This window comes from Parasteatoda tepidariorum, chromosome 10, assembly GCF_982258835.1.
Source record: "Parasteatoda tepidariorum strain Cologne lab strain chromosome 10, Ptep-v5.0, whole genome shotgun sequence".
Classification (NCBI taxonomy): domain Eukaryota; kingdom Metazoa; phylum Arthropoda; class Arachnida; order Araneae; family Theridiidae; genus Parasteatoda; species Parasteatoda tepidariorum.
Window position 1 is genome coordinate 237,576 of NC_141764.1, and position 21,066 is coordinate 258,641.

At 31.8% G+C, this 21,066-nt stretch overlaps 1 protein-coding gene across 9 annotated transcripts in view; it reads left to right on the forward strand.

Moving 5' to 3' along the window:
- LOC107446389 (ATP-dependent RNA helicase TDRD9) overlaps positions 1-20,961 on the forward strand; it is a 52,711-nt gene extending 31,750 nt beyond the window's left edge. For 7 of the 9 annotated variants that reach the window (XM_087153967.1, XM_087153964.1, XM_087153969.1 and 4 more), the window contains 2 exons: positions 5,237-5,446; positions 10,856-11,078. In XM_087153967.1, coding sequence (XP_087010093.1) covers positions 5,237-5,245 — 9 coding nt within the window. In that variant the 3' untranslated portion in view covers positions 5,246-5,446; positions 10,856-11,078. Of the gene's footprint in view, positions 1-5,236; positions 5,447-10,701; positions 10,723-10,855; positions 11,079-18,448 lie in introns of those variants that run through there. The other 2 variants (XM_087153966.1, XM_087153957.1) reach the window with 2 other exon arrangements.
- The last annotated feature ends 105 nt before the right edge of the window (positions 20,962-21,066 follow it).

Here is a 21,066-nt window from a genome sequence, read left to right on the forward strand (position 1 = left end):
TGGCTACGCGCCCTGATGGGGATATTTATGGAAGATATTTCAGCTGTACTAAACTACAGTACAGAACCATTTATCCGGTATTCAGGAAACGGGAAAACATTTCGCTCCATTTTTTCACCATTTTGTTAACTGGAACAATTGAAAAAAGTGAAAATTTGGCTCATCCTTGAATTCGAGTAGAGGAGAATGTAGAGAGGGGGCAGAAAAAGGACAAATGTTTCATTTTCTCCTGTGTGTTCGAAAGAATCGTTTTTCGATAAGCTGCTGTCAATGAAACATAAAGCAGTGGCATGCTGGTTTCGATTTCTCTTTGATTTACGAGGAGACTAAATGCATTGTGCTTTTGCATATCAGTGAACAGAAGAAAGGGAAATAAAAAGAAAAATATATCCCCTTTACTAATAAAAAAGTGAAATGGAAATATGTGAACGATTAAAATACAGCTATTTATTATTCAATTATAAAGTAGAAAAATAGTTAAGCTAAATTTAATCATTTAAAAAATAATCGGAAGAATTTTGTAAATTATAATTTAGTAGAATCTGGACTACTACTATAATTCATAATTCGTCCAAATAAACTTGTATAAATATTTATTATTCATCATCATCAATAGCTCGACAGCCTTGGCCTTCTCAAGAAGTTTTTTCCAAGCTAACCTTTTTTTTGCAAGTGTTTTCCAATTTTTAGTTTTTAAGACCGAAAGGTTCTTCTCTAGGCCATCTATCCATCTCAAATTCAGCCTGCCTCTTTTGCATGTGCCAACTGGTCTAGCATTGAAAACTCTTTTTGTGGTACGATCTTCGTTCATTCTAATAACATGTTCTGCCCATTTTATTCTTTGTCTTTTAATAAAGTTAATGATGTCAGGTTCATTATATGAGTGATAAAGCTCTAGATTTGATCTTCTAAGCCACGCACCATTTTTTCTAATTCCTCCAAAAATACTTCTATTATTGGTGCAATTAAATGATTCCAAAGAGACTTATAAAACATTTAATAGAATCCAAATTTGAGTGATCTGTTTTTTTTTCATTTTTTCTAATTCCTCCAAAAATACTTCTATTATTGGTGCAATTAAATGATTCCAAAGAGACTTATAAAACATTTAATAGAATCCAAATTTGAGTGATCTGTTTTTTTTTTCATTTTTTCTAATTCCTCCAAAAATACTTCTATTATTGGTGCAATTAAATGATTCCAAAGAGACTTATAAAACATTTAATAGAATCCAAATTTGAGTGATCTGTTTTTTTTTCATTTTTTCTAATTCCTCCAAAAAATACTTCTATTATTGGTGCAATTAAATGATTCCAAAGAGACTTATAAAACATTTAATAGAATCCAAATTTGAGTGATCTGTTTTTTTTTTCATTTTTTCTAATTCCTCCAAAAATACTTCTATTATTGGTGCAATTAAATGATTCCAAAGAGACTTATAAAACATTTAATAGAATCCAAATTTGAGTGATCTTGTTTTTTTTAACGCATTATTTAAAAAAAGCAGCTTAAATATTAAGAAATGGTAACATTCAATTAAAAATGCTACAAAGTTTTACCACTCCTTATAAGAATATTGCGTTTTGAAACTAAAAACGAAATAAAATAATAAACAAGTATAAATCTTTTTCTAAACTTGGATCCTGTTAAATTTAGAATCTGGAATGAAAATTCAAAAATTGAAAAAAGCTAGTGTCTAAAAATAAAATGTTGGATTCGTAAGCCCTGAGAATTATCATTGTCGAAGAATTCATCCATTTTTCATAATATCGTAATTTAAGCAATTGGGGATAAAAAATATCCAATTTTTTTTTTGAACCGACCATCATTAGGTGCATCTTCAAAGTTCTTCTATTAGTTTCTGAGTGTTGTCAATTGGATGTTCCAATTCAGGAACTTGAAACCTCAAGAGTTAAGAGTTATGCCTCAAGAGTTTTGGAATGTTGGAATTTTTTTAATCCATTTTAGTTACTCAGTTTCGTTATCCTTTCTTTATTATGACAAATTGTTTTATAATTTCGGACTAGAGCACAATGATTGTATATTTTCTCTCAATATATTCATGGTACGTAGTGCTTTTAAAAAGTGTGTAAAGGTGCTTATTTTCAATTTTCAGTATTTTAAAAGCCCGTAAAGGTGCTTTTTTTCATGGGGTTTTTTTAAAAAGTGCTTCATTTTTCCTTTTCGAAAATTATATTTTTTTCTTTACCATGTCCATTTTTGCCATGTATTATGCAAAAGCATTCTTTTCACATTGTTCTATTCAACATTTTCATAATTCATTCAACCACAATCCATTTCGGCGTACCGTTGGAATATGATTCGTTGGACCAATCATTTTACATGTTTGATGAGATTCTTGCACTCTCATGTGTAACCCTGCTGCATTTTGCAAGATATTACCAATTTCTGGCTTCATTTTCCACCCTCTGAAATCCAACCGAAAAATCTCTGGATCATTTTTTAATGGCTAATATTATCAAGAAAAAAGAGTTCTTTGTCAGAAACTAGTTATTTTATCATGATCATATAAAGTCTTTGAAAATTATTTTGCATTTTGTTAATGTGTATAGTGAAAATTTTAAAAAATTTTTTGAGTGCGTAAAAAGTACTTAAAAGGTGCTTATTTTTTGTTGAAAGATTTCGCTACCCACCCAGATATTGTTTATAATGTGTAAGGGGGAAAACACACAGAATTTCTTTTACAGATTTGAGTGGCAACCCTGAATTATTAGATTTTAAAGAAAGGAATAAATTTATGAATCTTCTTACATTTTTTTACTCTTAATAATAATAAAAAAAATGTTATCTCTCTCTCTCTATGTATATATATATATATATATGTATATGTATATATATGTATGTATATATATATGTATGTATATATATATATGTATGTATATATATATATGTATGTATATATATATATGTATATGTATATATATATGTATATATATATGTATATATATATATATATATATATATATATATATATATATATATATATATATATATATATATATATATTATAATAAATAAACTTTGCTGGTTTATTTTGGTGTTGAAGCAAATAATAACAATCTGAAACCATCAGCAATGCAGTTTTTAGATATTTTTTTTACGGGCATCCAAGCCAGAACACTAGTTATCACAGGGCAATAGTAATTTTTTTTTACATTATTGGTGTAAGAAATGAAATTGTCCAAGCTTAAAAGGGGGATTGTATTGCGCAGTGTATTTCAAAATGAATGTAGCGATTACAAACGGCTATAACTATTGAATGAAAAATAATTTATGGACAAAAGCTACGTGGAATGTAGAAGGAACTTATTTTTGTACATATGGGTTTCAGATTTTCTATGTGACTTCTCTCGGTCACTGGACGATAAAGGCAAAATTTGACAATTTTGCCTTTACAAATACTGGATATCTCTTAAAATAATAATGCTAATTCAAAACAAACAACATTATTTAAACATTTGACTTTGGATATTGGTTGAAAGAAAATTGTATCAGTGTATTTTATAAAGAGCACTGTTTGGATCAAATACATCATAAAATGGCTCTGTATTGAAATGTAAATAAATGTAAAAATTTATTGATGTATAATCACATGGAATTATTTTCTTTTGCTCAATGAAAATATTTTAAACAGTACTTATCCAAGGTTTTTTTTAACAGGACTTATCCAAGGGTCACTCTGTATTCGCTATTTGGTACATTTTGTACAAAAACTATTTAACATTTTTTAAAAAAATTTATTCATTAGAAACAACATATTCTACAATACTAAATGTATTATTTCCTCCACATCTATTCAATATGATGTATTGAGAATAACATTTTAAATAAAATACTTCATAATATTGACACATTTTTTGTACCCACCTACAATTAATGATAGGAAAAAAAAATAGCACGCTGTAAGATTTTTACTGGAAAAATCAGGGAAATTTGAAATCTGATTTGAGTGGCCACCCTGTAAGTGATAATCAGCTTTAAAATTTCATGTTAAATATATAAAATAGAATAATAATTGATTGCTGACTCACAGGACGAAACATGTGTATCATGTAAAGCGATATTTCGCGTTAATGAGGTTCAACTGTATTTATTTGAACTTTAAGGGGTCACAGTACCCCAAAAATGACCAAAATATCAAGAGAAAATTTTTTTTTGGTTATTATAAAACTTCAAACTATTTCAAATGCCCTGGGGAAAAAATCATCTCTCTATCTACATTTTTAAAAAAGTTGCAAATGATTTTAGATTGCCCTAAAACAGAAACTTGCTCAGCAGACGGACTTTAAAGTTCTTTTTCTCATAGATGATAATTTTGTGTTTTAATCTTAACTAAATCCCTAAGGAATTTTTTTTTATTTAAGATAACGCTTTGAAGTAAACTCTTTTACCTTAAGTATAATGCACTTTGTTAAACTGTGCATGGAATAAGCATTTCATGGGGTACAGTACAGAACCCGTTATCTGGAAATCAGAAAACCAAAAAACCGGAACAAAATTCGATAAATTTTCGCGCCATTTTTAAAAAAAAAATTTTTTTTTCCTTATAAGATTATAGGATTTCTTTTTTGAAAGATGTTTACCTTACCATCATTTTGGAAATAATCATTAGTGTATTCCTTCATTGTTTTTTCTTCTTTTTAAGATTATTTCCAAAAAAACATTTTTTTTTTTGTTGGGTTCAACAATAAACAAACGGCTTTTTGTAGCGATTCAGGAAACCGGAAAAATCAGTTATCCGGAATAGGGATGGTCCCGATCGTTCCGGATAATCGGTTCCCTACTCTACTACAATTTTTGCAGCATGTTATATATACCTAACAAGAATTTTTAACCATTTTTTTCTACTTTTTTACAAAATAATCAATAAAAAATATTCTAATTGATATATCAGCAAATGAATGCACAAAATTGTTAAGATGAATATCGTAAGCACTAAGGAAAAAAAATTTTTTTGAAATATGTTAAAATAAAAGAGCCTTAGGGATTTAAAAACTTTGAATTTTTTTAAAATTTAAAAAAAAATCAAGTATTGATAAAGTATTGATTATAAGTTAAGATAAAGTATTGATTATAAGTTAAATGAGCATCTAAAGCATCCACAAAATGAATGATTATACCTTTATTTAAAAAAATTGTTGCAAAGTTACTGTGACCCCCAGGACTTCAATTATTGCTCATTGTAAGGTATTAAATTATTTGATTTTTTTTCAAGGCTACTTGAGAGGCAGTGCAAAGAACCTGAACATAGTAGAAATCCTCATCTGTGGGACCAGGTGGAATCTTATTTGCTACTGGAGACTTCGTTCAGCGAAAGTGCCGATCATCCAGACGTCCTGCCATTATTGAAACCTCCCAGTCTTGTTGTCTCCAAGGGGACGCAAAGAATGTTGGATCATCTGTATTCAGTCGTCGAAGACTTAACGTAAGTCCTTTGTGTTGTTTCTATTCCTTTGGTTATGATCATCTCATTTAGCAAGTCGTTTTACAGTCGGACCTCTATTTTATGAAGTCGCTAAATCCTGATTATAAGTTCGTTGTATAGAAAATACTTTAAATAGAAAATCCCCTTTTGAAACACTTAAACGACACAAAACAGGTTTTAAATTCATAAGCACCAGACATAATAAAAATAGCAAATGAAGCACTTTTATCTTGTAAACTAGTACTTTTTATTTTATAAATCTTAACCATAAAATAAATCTGCATGGAAAGCAAGAATAGAGCAAAACATTATCCAGTGTTACACAATCATGCTATATACATTTTCAACTAAGAAAAGGGTAAATTTATGTATAAAATTATAGGTGCATTTATTATAAAAGTAATTTTAAACATACATTACCACATGCGTTCTTAAGTTAAATTTCTACGGATTAAATCTGTTCATTTAAACTGAGTTTTTCGTTTGAAATGCAAACAAAAAGGGAATTTACTGCTTTCTCTAAGATAATTTTTAGAGAAAACAGTAATACACTTCATAAAGCAGTGGCTTCGAAAATTAATTCAAGGTCATTTCCCCCCATAAAATGAGTTGTTTAAAAAGTTTTGAAGTATTTTGGGAAATAGGGAAAGTGGATCTCAAAGAAAAGTTCATTAAATAGAAAACTCATTTCTCTATTGGAAGTTATTTTATGAAGAAATTTCCGAAATGTTTTTGGTTCCTTGAAAAAATTCGAAAAATGGAAGTTTGTTATATATAAGTTTGACTGCATATTAATTTGTTATGGGTGTATGCTCATGTTGAAGAATGAATAAACCCTGGGAGCAAAATAACTTGGGCTTTTATTGGGCCAATAGTCATGAATCTCGGCTCAGTAACGGTTCGAAAGGCATTTTTCCAATATCGGCCCGGTGTAGAATTTTCAGATTCACCTGATATTTTATATCCATTACTTACCCTTTGTAGGCCCTGCATAGGCCATTCTAAAACCAATATTACAAAATCTAGACATTCCAATATCCGTTCCTCGGTGCACATTCTTATACGGGTGCATGCCGTTTTTAAAAAGTGTTTAAAGGTGCTTATTTTTTATTTATGTTTTTTAAAAGCCCGTAAAGGTGCTTTTTTTCATCGGTGTTTGTAAAAAGTGCTTAATTTTCTCTTTTAAAGAGAGATTTTTTCTTTGCCATATCGATTGTTGTTCTAAATTACAAAAAAAATGCATTTTCACAATTTTCTCTGCAATATTTATCAGAAACTAGTTATATCATCATGATTATGTCAAATTTTTGAAAATGTTATTGATTTTATGTTTGCACAGGGTTCCCACGGTCCTTGAGAGTCCTTGAAAGTCCTTGAATTATTTTTTGTTAAATTTAGGTCCTTGAAAGTGCTTGAAAAACGTCTTAGGTCCTTGAAAAACTTGATAGGTCCTTGAATTTGTCCAATACTGCCGGCGGCCCTTTTTATAAAGCACCCGCGGATCTTTCTCGTTCTTTTTGTTTTGTTCCCGAGCTCTCTCACATGGTTTTTAACGCCACCGTTTCCAACCGGGCCTAGCGTCTTGGTGTCTGCCAAGCGCGGAGCACAGCAGACAATCAATGCGTTCGGGGCGAGACTCCACTTCATCTTCTGTCGCATATGCTTAGATCTTCTTTTTCTTATCGAAAATGGAATACTCTCGAATTTCGTAACAATATGTACCTTGTAGTTTTCAATAAATTTGCTGTTTTACCATCCGCACTTGTCCTTACGTTTGCGTCATTTCAAAACTTTATTGTAAAGCGTATTCACAAAGGCACGGCTTCGTATTTGTGTTATGTAGTTTAGACTAGTTATGCCTGGGAAGTGCTATTTTAATCCCCAATGGATGGATAATCAAGCTTATTAAGAATGGATTTTATCGATGCCCGAAAAGAAGTTCAGAGCCAAGTGCCGATTATGCATGAAGGAGATCTATATCGCAAAAATAGAAGAATCTGCTCTGAAATCACACATGAAAGAAAGGTCAATCAAAAAAGCAATCTCATGCCCTGAGTTCTCTTTTTCCAAAGACATCTAATTCATCTGGTGTAAATACTCCTTCAACATCGTGTGCCCCATGTGAAACAGAAACTTTAGTGGCCGAGGTAACATTGTCTTCTTATCTGGTCAAAAGGAATGTGCTTGATGCTGAAATTCTCTGGAGTCTGAAGTACATCACTAGTAATTATTCATGTAACTTCTGTGAAGGGATTAGTAAATTGTTCTCCAAAATGTTTGCTAATAGCTGTATAGCGAGACAATTTTTTTGTAGTGCCACAAAGTGAGCCTATTTGGGCTCCTTTGGATTGGCACTATACTTCAAAGGGATTCTTATAAATGAGCTGAAGAATGTTGATTGCTACACTGTACTCTTTGATGAGACGTTAAATCAGTCTCTACAATCTAAGCAGATGGACATTATGGTAAGGAATTGATAATAAAGTTTGCACTAAGTATCTTACCTCCCAATTTATGGGTCATGGAACTGCCGAAAATATTTTGTCCTCTTTTTACAAATGCATGGATGATGGTTAAAAGCTCTCTAAAATACTTCAATTATCCATGGATGGACCCTATGTCAATTGGAAATTCTATTAGAAGCTTCAGTGTGAATTAAAAGTGAAATATTCCCACCAGGTCATATTCATTGGCAGTTGTGGATTACACATAACGAATAATGCTTTTAAACATGGTGAAAATGGTATATGTTCCTTCTAATTTTTATTTTCAGAAAGAATTGTTGCTGCATAACATTTAGAGAAGATTGTGTAAATTATGGATGAATAATTTCAGAAACGATGTTTAATAGAGGAGAGGAGGGGGTTATGGAATAGTCATGGAGTATGAAATACCTAAGATTTAGCTCTGTCTTTCATGCAGTCTTCACATGGAAATACACAGGATTAAAGGATTTCACCATTAACACCTCATTACCATTTGTTATAGATTGTGCTGAAAATGATTTTGTGAATTAATATGTAAAACCAGTAGGGTTGTTTTTAAAAAAATATAAATTTTAGTCCATAATACATATACTCTCTTCTCTCTATATAGGCAAAGCATTTAAGTATTATATTTGAAATTAATTATTGCCACAACAAGCATTGTTGCTTCTAGTAAAATAGAAGAGAATAATTTTTAAAATTGGTCTTAGATTAAGGTCCTTGAAAATTTTGTTGAGGTCCTTGAAAAGTCCTGGAAAGTCCTTGAATTTCAATCTCATCATAGAGTGGGAACCCTGTTGCAAATTAAGCACTTTAAACGATAGAAAGAATTTTTATTGCTGCACAAATCCTAATTATGATTTTTTTTTTCGAATGTGATTAAAAATATTTTTTCAATGCATGAAAAATACTTAAAATGTGCTCTTTTTTTTTAATGAAAAACTGGCCTGTTATAGACTCATATTTAGCCAATTTCGAACCAAACTGGTAGAACTGTTACTTCTCTTTGCACTGAAAAGAAAGATCAATGGAGAACACAATTTGATAAATTTTAATAATGTTTCTGAAAGTTACTTAATAGAAATATTATTTTTAAGAAGCATTAATAAGAGGAAAAATTTATGAAATTTTTTCTTTCAAATTTAAACAATGCCATTGTTCTTCTTATCCAATTTAAAGATCTTAGAAACCTTTTAAAACATGTTAGATGAAGTACTTGTGAGTCCGCTTGTGGATCCACTGAGCTGAGTTCAGTGAAATTATTGCTCTCTTGTGTGCAACTCTGCTGCATTTTGCGCGATATTCTCAATTTCGGGCTTCATTTTCCACCGTCTGAAATTTAACTGAAAAATCTCTCGGTCTTTTTATGGTGGCTAGTATAATCAAGAAAAGAGTTCCTTGTCAGAAACTGGTTATCTTATCATGATCATGTAAAGTCTTTGAAAATTATTTTCTTTGTGTACATAGTGCTTAAAAAGTACTTAAAAGGTGCTTATGTTTTGTTGAAAGATTTGGCTACGCATTGGTTGGTATTATGTAACGCTTAAATAAAATTGTCTCACCTTCACTTTAGGACTTCCAGGTTGGCATTTATAGAATTGTGGTATTTCAATACATTACTTCAAAAATATGCCTTTTCTTTTCACTCTAAACATATATATCGATACAAACTGTGTCTTTATGATCTTCTGATTTATTATATAATATTACAGATCTTGTAAATCATCATTAAACAGCCGGAATAAAAACTAGAAGCAGTGCATGCGATTTTTGCACGAGTATCGCAGAATTCCGCTTATCTCAATATCATTGGTTATCAGACGAATCCGAAAAAAATTTTGAAGCCTTCTCTAAATCCCGTTAACGCAACATTTACGTACATTCTTCTTCAATTACGTGAAGAATCAAGTCTTACGCGATTCTTTCACCATTTTATTTGATTGGAACTGCGCCGGAATCTTCTAATATTGCGATTCTCATTCACACAATTTTAATATCAAACATTGATTTTGGAATTCACCTGATTTAAAGCTACATGTTCTGATTCATATTCACGCAATTTGAAAATCGTACGTCGCAATTACGATTCACGAGATTTAAAAATCTAATATCACAGTTTGTATTTGTGCTTCGCAATCTGCTAATATTGTTAATCTTATTCACATGATTTTAATATCAAACATTGATTTTGGTACTTACCTGATTTAAAGCTACGCGTTGTGATTCGTATTCACGCAATTTGAAAATCGTACATCGCAATTACGATTCACGGGATTTCAAAATCCAATATCACGATTTGTATCGACACTGTTTTGAAACAGAACATCGCTATACCTATTCACGCGATTTTAAAATCCAATATCGTGATTCTTGTAGGAAGTAAATTTTTTTTTTGTGTGTGAATTAAAAGGTGTCATATTCTTCATTAGTTACTGTGAAAGATGTCATATTCTTTAGTAGTTGCTGAAAAGGTGTCATTCTTCATTAGTTACTGAAAAGGTGTCCTATTCTTCATTAGTTACTGAAAAGGTGTCATATTCTTCAGTAGTTACTGAAAAGGTGTCATATTGTTCATTTGTCAATATAAATGTTAGTTCAAAAAGTTATGTTAAACATGAAATATGTATGATATATAAATTAATATCAATTTTTAGAACATCAGGGTTTTTCACTCTGTGACACAATTAAGTTTGTTAAATTATTATTAAATATAATTATGAATAATTATAATAAATTTAATAATTATAAATTATTATAATTTGTTTTTAGGTTATTAAATTAAGTTTGAAGGTAAGTTATTTATTCGTTAAATAAGTAATTCAGTTTGACACGATTGTCGAAACTTTTTCCCTTTCGAGTTCAAACTCGATAAAAGAGTCATTTTGAGTAACTGTTACTTAAAAGAGTTTTGATTTGTTTGCAGGAGCAGAGATTTCGAACTTATCCGCTGCGAGCTCTGCTCAGTCGATGTTGTTTCCAAGCGAGATTAACTGGTCCACCTAGACAGCACATTTCATCAAAGGAGGAAAATAAAACTAAAATAACTGCGGAATGTTTTTTTCTGTAAATAATCATATCAGCATTGTTTTTCTTTCATTTGTGTACATAAACAATTATTGTCCAAAAATAAAGAGTCATTCTCAATATTTTTATATTATACATTGTGAGTAACGTTTTTAAAAAGGTGCTTAAAGATGCTTCTTTTCGTTATTTCGAAACACTTAAAGGGACTTTTTTTCATTGGGTGTTCTTAAAAAGTGCTTAATTTTACCGTTTCGAAAATGAGATTGTTTTCTTTACCATGTCGACTTGTATAGAGTATCCTGGAAAGTCATGAAATTCGGTATCGAACAAAATTTGTCATGAAATGTCATGATTTTAACTATTTTTTTTGAAAAAGTCATGGATTTAGGTCACCGAATTTTCAAAATGAATTTTACCCCTTCTTTTAATTTCATGGTTTTCCGAATATCTGAATTTGTAACAAAATCACACAGTCATATTTGATTAAAATATAAAATTTTTTTATCATGTTCTTTAAAAATTATGGTGTTCTTTCATAAAATGAAAGAAAAAAACATCATTTCTAGAGTGAATTATCTTTTCAACTTCTGTGATTTCGGAATTTTTATTATTTTTTTATTTTATCAATTTAAAATTCTAGCTGAAGCAACCCAGTCAGTGGCGAATTTTTTTTTTTAAATTCCGAAATGAGAACAGGAAAATCAGGAGTATTTCTTTCCTTTCCGATGAACAAGAAAAGTATCTTTTAGAATATAATTCTGCAAAAAAAGAAGAAAAATTATTTGCTTGTCTATTTTTTTTTTTTTTTTTTTTTTTTTTTTGGCTATTTTATTGTTTCAACTCTTTTTTTTTTTTTCCTCTGTTTTTTAAATTTAAAATCTCTAAATATGAAGATGCAGAGTATAACTGTTTTGGTTAACCTACCATTTCAATGAATGTATTATAATGCTTTTTAAATGTATTGTTCTGTTTTTGTCAGGAGAAACTAGTAACTTCGTTAAGTCATCAAAAGTTCTTTTAATTAGTCATGAATTTGAAAATCTAAAATGTTGCAGATACCTTGTATGTATTATGCAAAACGTGCTTTTCACATTGTTCTATTCAACGTTTTTACAATTCATTCGACCACAACTCATTTCGACAATCAACCGTCGGTCCATTGTGTATGAAATCGCCAATCATTTTACATGTTTGAAGAAATACTTGTGAGTCCGTACGAACGTCTACTGAGCTGGGTTCGGGGAGATTATTGAACTCGCATGTGCAACTCTGTATATACAATATGTATGTATGTTCAGTCGTACCTCGCTAACTCGAACCTCGATTTCACGAATTTTTCGATATCTCGAAGAAGAAAAAAATTCCCTTCAAATTTCCTATACACTCAATGTTAAAAAAAACTTGATTTCACGATTTTTTTTTTCTAATCCCTCAATAACTTGAATTTTTTTCCATAAATAGTGTAGATTTTTTTTCTAAAATTAAAAAAATATTCCAAAAAAAAGTAAAAAAATTTAAGAATGGCTGACAAGGCATGGAATGATGTGTCTTCCTCTACGATAATGAATGTCTGGATTCATTAAAGATCACGAAAGTAGTCAAACAATCAATATCGTTAATTCTGCTGAAAACTACACCGAAAATGATTTTAAGATTGACCGGACTCATGAAGCTTGATGACATCAAATTTCATGACTTTGTAAACGTAGATGATGCAGTAACAGTGTGTGGTCAGTGGGATGACAATGATATCATCGCTCAAACGAAAGCTTCTTGTGAACCATCAGAAGAAGAGGATGAGGAAATTGAAGATTTACCGCCCAATGTTACTAACAAACAAGTAGTCTGCAGTGGACACTGTAAGGAGATTTATTGAGAGACAGCCGAATATGTCAGAGGAGACATTTAAAGCTATAGTCCACTTAGAAAGTGTTATAGACGAACTTTCTTACACATCTCTAAAGCAAACAACAATTGAATCTTTTTTTTAAATGAAAGCGTAAAAAGTGTTTTTAGAATAAATATGGAATAGTAAATAAGGTATGTAAAGAGCATTTTTCTTTATTCTACCTTCGATAACATGCAATTTTTGATATCTCGAATTTTTTCTCCTTTCAAGTTCGAGATATCGAGGTTAGACTGATATATTAATAATATAATTCAAAATGAATATAGTGATTACAAATGTATATATATCAGGGATGTGATTATTTCTCGGATATCCACTTTTTTTTCCAGATTTTTCCCGCTAATTTCCGCTGAAAATTTTTTTTGCACAAGTTAAAATATTTTATGACAAATTAAATTTTCCGCGAAGCGAAAGTATTGAAGTCCTCATTCCGTTGATCGTTGCGTCCGTCCAGTTGATCGTTGCGATTCTTAATCAGGCGATTTAAATGTTGTACATTGCGATGCAACAGGAGAGCAACAGTGCGACAAATTGCAAGTGATCTTAATCAAGGAGCAACTGTGAATGTCTCTGAACGTACTGTTCGACGCACATTGCGCCGTATAGGGTATGGAAGCAGACGACTGAAGGGGTGGTCATAATAATTTGGCCACTCAGTGTATAGATTCATTTATTCTTGAATTTCCTCTTTTTTACTTTCCAACTACTCTCATCCCTGATATATACATATATAGATGGATAATACATATACACAAATGTATTATAAACAATATATACGTATGTATATATTAATAACACCATTCAAAATGAATATAGTGATTACAAACAGCTATGACTATCTAATGAAAAATAATTCATCCACATGATTTACATAGAATGCAGATGCAACTTTCATTACGTAAGGCGCGGTAAAGAGGAAAGTCCCGTGCATTCTGCGTGTTAGAATTTAACAATTGTGATTCTGTTATCGCCGTGGAGAGAAGATTTCGTCAGCGTTACAATCAAGAACCTTTTTAAATAAAAACAACGTACGCATAGGATGTTTGATAGAATACTATTTTGATAGAATAGGAATATAGTATCCCTGTGAAACAAAATATAAAGTTAAGTTGAACGAAACAGGGGCAGATTTTTTTATTATGGAGAGAAATAAAAATTCGCCTTAAATTATAAAACGTGATAAAAGTATTTTTAAAAAAACAGCACCCTAATTAACTTTTGATCTGGCCACCGTATTTTAACGTGCTAAGACTTAATTTTAACAGTGAATGGACCCCAAATATACTAACGCGGTACTTGCACTAGAAAAAGAAAGCAGCCTATATCCACGCACGTGACCTATAACGTCAGCAGCAGCTAATCTTTATCAGCAATATCGAGTATCTTTACATAACTTAAAATGTTAATGAACGTTCTGTAAATTAAATACGGAGACGTGTAAAACGTAGCATTTGTTGAAATATAATTCTTTCTTAGATTTATTATTTGTTTATGTATTTTATTGTGACCGTGATATAGTTTTGTTTTGTGTACCTGGTCATTTCGATGCATAATAAGTACGTTTATGTTCTACAGGACTTCGCGGATGTCCTTGTGTTAAATATATAGTGGTAGAATTGAATATAGGCTGTGTTACTTAAGATTATTGGTACTTGACAGGCTTGGCTTACTAAAAGTTGAATGGAAAGAAAAGTTTCTAACTTAAACAAATGCTAAGTTTCAACAACCCAATCAGGATCGAGATACCCACACGACATCTCTTGCAGGTATCCCACTGTAAATTGAACCCTTAAAATAATTTTGGAAGTATTGTTGTTGTTTCTAATGCTACTTGCCACACGGGAAAGCCTGCTTGGTGAAACCGAGCAAATTTAAGGCAGCGTGTGCATCTTTTGTTTCTTTAGTGGCCCCAGAATTTGTCTTTAACCACACAACCTTCAATTCATTTGTCCTATGACCAAGAATTTGTCTTCAACCACACACATGTCACAGCCCGTTTTATAGGGCGGACCCATTCATACATCCATTCATTCATCCACAGATCGTAATTTTGACCTGAATCAGAGAACGATCAATCTCCAATCCAGTACCCCCAGAGGTATTGACTTGTAATGGAAACATGTTCGAACCCACGAACTCTCGGACATGGGCCCAGCGCCCTACCGAGCAGGCTATTCCGGCCCATTTTGGAAGTATACATTTGTTATTAAAAAACCAAGATTTTGAATTAAAATAAACTTAAAATATTTTAATTTCTGAACTGTTCGAAAATTTATATATTTATAAAAAAAAGCCTAAATTTTTTTTTAAAAAATGTGCAAAAGATTAATGACTTCACAAAATCTAAATCCAATCCATCTAAATTAGAAAATAAAACCTATAAAAAATAGCGTTAGTTGGGATGCATTAAAAAAATGAACCCTAAAAAAATTTTATTAAAGTAAAAATAACAATTGAAAGCAATAAGTATTAGAAAACGAAACTTCCGATAAGTATTAGAAAACGAAAAAACTTTTTAACAAAGAAGTTAAATGGACTTAAAAAAATAACTGAAAACATATCAAGTTTCTTTAATCATCAAATATTATAACAATAACTTCTTCAACTTATTTATTTTTTAAATTTATTCTCCAATATAAAAGCTTATATGCAAGGAAACAAACTCACGTTTTACATATGATTTTTCTCTTTTTGTTGCCTCTTGGAACAAAACGGAATTTACGAAATCACTTTCTGTGTTCGAAATAACCATTACGAAAGCTCGAAACTTCTTAAGACTAGAAATACAATTGTTATTAACCATACCATAAAAGGATCATACCCCTTATTCCAGTTTAAATACAATCTTCAACAAAAGTGATACATTTTTTGAAATATTCAATTTTTGGTGACATCGTTTCTACCATTATCATATGAGTTCTTCGCTTATATATATTAAAACGAACTATGTCAAAAGAGGCTACTATTTTTAAAGTACAGTACCCAGTCAAAGTCAACAGGAAAGAAATAACATTTAGTGTAAGTAGAACGAAGAAGCTTCTATGAAGCAAAAGCATATAGAATCGATTTCAACGGATTCAACAGATATCAATGAATTTTAATCTTGTAAGCTATCTTTTACGGTCGATTATAGCTCAATTTTAAGTGATAGCATCAACTTCTTCATTTGAGCCACTCTTTGAAAAAGAAATGGCTGACGATCAAATAATGAGTACAGCAGTGCTTCAAGTTTGATTTAAAATCGTTTGTTTTTTTTTTCGAACACATATCTATTGGAAGTTTATTCTTTTGAATGATGTTCACCCATCGAAAACCTCTCCATTTACATTTTTATAAGCTGGAAAATTTAATTTAAAATTTTACACACATAATTATTTTCATTTTAAATGACGGAAATTGCTTAGGTTCCTTAATCTCTCGTTCGAATGGATCAAAATTAATAGTTGAAGAACGGATAATTAACTACGTTTTTGAATAAACAAATCTGTAAGCTAATAAACATGGCCAATATATTTTAAATATTCGAAGAGAACTCAATTGTCATTAGTTAAACTTGTAACAGTGGCTAATGCTAAACCAGTGAAATGAATTTTACTCTTATGTAAAAATTGCTGTCTTAAGAAATGGTTCTTTGTTAATTAAGCGCCTAGAGCTCCACTTGAAATTTGAATATTCTAGCTTTTCAATGAGATTTTGATTGACCCAAATTTTTATTTGACAAACTATTTGATCCACATTTGTTCTAGAATTACGAGACACTCTTCAATAACTGAATACATAACTAGTCCTACTTTTATCATCTAGCTATAATAGGGCATTAGAATGTATGGAATGTTTACTTTTGGGGCAACAGATTTAAGCATACTAGACATTAGAAGAGATTCTTACAATGCTTTTTAAACTGCGGGCATAATTTATTTCGTAAATCCAGAAACAATTTTTGTAGTTAACTTAAATTGCTGACCTACGTTACTTTTTAAAATTTATTTTAAAAACTCTGCGCTTAAGAATGCTACAAGTCTAGACAGAACTGTAAAAAATAATGGATCAAGTTGCAAAGAACTCTTAGTTGCTTTATCTTCATAAAAAATATAAAATGGAAGGATTTTGTGTAAATCAAAAAAACAAAAAAAATGTATCTGTAATTTTTAAGCAATGACGGTACAATTATTGTCTTATTTTATAATTAAAAAAATGCTCAAACAGATTTATTTTAATCAGAAAATATGCGATACTCTTTGAGGTTAGACAATATTTTAATTTAAAAGTTTATATTTACGTAACTGATTTTCATAGATTTGTCAATTTTTTCAACCGTAATTCATATTCTGATTTTATATTCAATAATAAAATTTTGAGAAAAGGGAATCTCCAATACTTTGTTTGCCTGCTAAGCGAGCGTATAGCGAATTTTATGAATTTTCGATTCAATTTTAATTTATTTTCTCTCTACTGAGGAAAGCTCTTTATACTCTAACCTTTTATAGGGAATTTTTTTTAACAGTAATTATTGTTAAAGTAATTTTCGGATTGAGATTAATTTATAAAAATTAGCGTACTACTTAAATAATTTTGATTGTTAAACAATTTTCTGCAGAAAAGGGGATCTTAAATTTATTTACTTCTGTGTTCATGTACAAATAAACTACATGTGTAAGGTCTAACTTATACGTAACGCACTAGTAAAGGAGTTCTTCACAGTTAGCACCCATTTTTGACCCCACGCTTACCTTTACTGCTACTCACATTTATCTAAAATCACTTTATTAATATTTGTATATTTTAATGGTATCTGCGTCTAGTTACACATATAATAAGTATGAAAATAGCTTTCTATCGTTGTTTAAAAATTGGGGAAGTTTTCTCAGGCCCTGTAAAAGTTTAAAGTGGGATTAATATCCAAAAATTATGATAAATACGGCTAATCCCCCAGTGAGTGCGCTATCAGTTTAATTCACTTCAATTATATAACCCTAAAATATAAGTTTTCATTTCAAACACTTTCGTGTAAAGAATCAATTAAGGAAAAAATGCAATCGTGACTCGGTGATTTTGTTTCTTAAATCTAATTTCTCATTTTGTCTCATTTTATGCGATCTAATATATAATAAAATCAGGCAATGCCTATCTTCTTAACAAATGTTGTAAAAGATTGATCAAAGAATTGAGTTTAACAAAAATATATTCAATTCCAAACGAACTTTTAATTATTGAACATTTTGTCTTGTGATCCAGTTTTTAACTGAACTTTTCCTTTACTCAACTTTGTTTTTACTGATTTCTGTTTATGGTCTGCTGCCATGTAATTTATGTATTCTACGTATTTTATATTTTGTACTGTTCTTTTGGATTTTAATAAACATTTACCCGTATGCCTTAAATTGGGGTAAGTCGGGGTAAATCTTTCATGAACCCGAAAATTGATCAGCTGTTCAACGACGGTTATAAAATTACAAAATAAAATTCAGAGATTATGCATCGCTAATGTAAGGAAAAACATAGAGTGAAATGTTACAATTTTCGTAATGAGGAAATTACTTGAAATTTGTTTTATATTAAAAATTAAGTTCTGTTTCGTTTCAGTAACTCCTGCTCTCAGGGTAAGATGGATCGGTTTACCCTATGATGTGTGTGGGCCCACGAAAGCTGTAGTGCAGTGGAGGAAGAAGATAAGATGGCGAGAACAAAAGTTTTTCAGATTCTACCTCAAGTCAAACAATAGCCTTATTTTAATCTTTTGTAGAATTTTTTTAAGGCGCTTTTAGACAAAATTATAGTTTTTACATAGATTATAAGCAAATTCTCTGCAATTAAATAGTGTCCGCTACATTTTTTGTAAGGAATTGCGGTCGGGCCTTTAGCCGTCCCGTACACCTGATCCATGTATCCCTTTTACTACATCACATGTAATTGCATGCATAATTTTCTTAAATTTTCATATAAAATAATAATGTTTGGTACCCCAGGTAGCGCAACACTATTATTTAACATCAGATAAAAGAAATCTAATACTGCTGTTGTAGAAAACGCTAGACTTATCAGCAAATTTTATGGATATTGTTAGTAAGATTAAATAATATTCGATCCAACATTCGAACTTTTAAAATTATCATCTATTTCATTACTTTTGATCTGGTGTCACTTTTTGTGAAAGGGTACCTCATATTATTTATAAACATTTATTTATGAAATATTTCACATCATATTTTTATATATATGTACACCGAAGAGCCATTACATTATGACCACCCTGCTAATAACATGTAGGATCACCTTTAGCCCTCAAAACTGCTAGCACCCGCCATGGCATTGATTCTACAAGGTGCTGACAGGTAGTCTGAGGTATCTGGTACCAAGCGCTCACCAACTGGTCCTGTAATTCCCTCACATTGCGAGGGGGTAGCGTGGCAGCACGAATTTGGTTTTCCAAGTAGGACCACAAATGCTCTATTGGATTAAGGTCAGGTGAATTTGGGGGCCAAGATATGACTTGAAAGCCACTGGCAAGTTCCTCGACTATTCGACCCTTATGACATGGTGCATTATCCTGTTTGTAAACACCATCCCCCGCAGGAAGAACTGTTGCCATGAATGGATGAACCTGGTCTGCAACTATGTTCAAGTAGCTTACAGACGTCGGGGATTGTTCTATGAGGATTATGGCAGAGAACAGTTTTTCTACTAAAGTTAAAATTATTCACTTAACATACGCTGGTGTGCAAAACTTAAGCAACAAGTGGTTTTTCGGCCACAGCTCCCCAACAAAGTATAAGATAGCTTAATATGCACGTAATTCAGTAGCAGTATAATATGCACGTAATTCAGTAGAAGGATTATTTGTATGCAAATTTTAGAAATAAAACGTCGTAGGTGATGTAAGTGTACGTAAACCTTGTGGGTCGGCGCGTGCAGGTCAAAGTTGTGATAAAAGGATGAAGAGCACCGTAGTTAAAGACATTCGCTGCAAGTGATTTGTTTTGTGAAACATGTCTTCAAGAAATCATTTAGATGACTTTACTCGAGGAAGAATGATTGGGAAGCTTGAGGAGGGGCGTAGTGTGACCAGTGTCGCCGAAGAGTTCGGGATCAACAAAAGTGTTGTTTCTCGTGCTTGGAATGCCTTTAAAACTACTGGTACAGCTGTTCGGAAGGTTGGTGGTGGCCGTTCAAGGAAAACAACACCAAGAGATGACCGTTACATTGTCCTCCAGGCGAAAATAAACGGTTTTCAGTCAGCTAGCGCCATATCTCAGCAACTGTGCACAGCCACGGGACGACAAGTATCAAGATTTACAGTGGCCAGACGCCTCCACAAAGGTGGCTTATTTGCTAGACGTCCTGAACGCTGCATACCTTTAAAAGTTAGCCATCGGCCGCACCGTTTAGAGTGGTGCAGAGAACACGAAACCTGGACACTTCATCAATGGAGTCGCGTCCTCTTCACAGATGAGAGTCGTTTTAGTGCTACAAGCGATTCTCAACGTCAGCTGATCTGGAGAGAGGTTGGAGCTCGATTTCATCCCAATAACATCGCGGAAAGAGATCGTTACGGTGGTTCTGGAGTTGTCGTCTGGGGTGGCATTATGTTGAACGGGCGGACTGAACTTCAGATCTTCGACCGAGGTTCTGTACTGCAATGAGGTAATCCTACCCCATGTGCGTCTGTTCCGAGGGGCCATTGGAACAGACTTCATTTTTATGGATGACAATGCCCGGCCACACCGTACTGCTAATGTTCAAGAGCTACTGGAAAGTGAAGATATCACACGAATGGATTGGCCAGCTTACTCTCCAGATCTAAATCCCATAGAGCATGTGTGGGATGCATTAGGGAGACGTCTTGCGACACGACAGTATCCTCCTGGTAACACCCATTAGCTGAAAGATGCGTTAAAGGAGGAATGGAGACGTTTACCCCAAGAACTCCTGGATAATCTGGTGCATAGCATGGAGAGACAATGCCAAGCAACAATTGCAGTAAGGGGAGGGCATATCCCATACTAGGGAACATCTGCCAGTTGTACTTACGCTTCTTCAGGCAATCATGTGTAACGCCACTATATGTCAAATAAAGCCTTTTTTGTTCCTTGCCCTACTTTAAGCTTTATATTCATTTCTGCGCCATTATTCTTTTACCATCGTTTAAGTACAAAATAATGTACATCATATTCAAATTTCATGTCAATCGGATGATTTCTTGT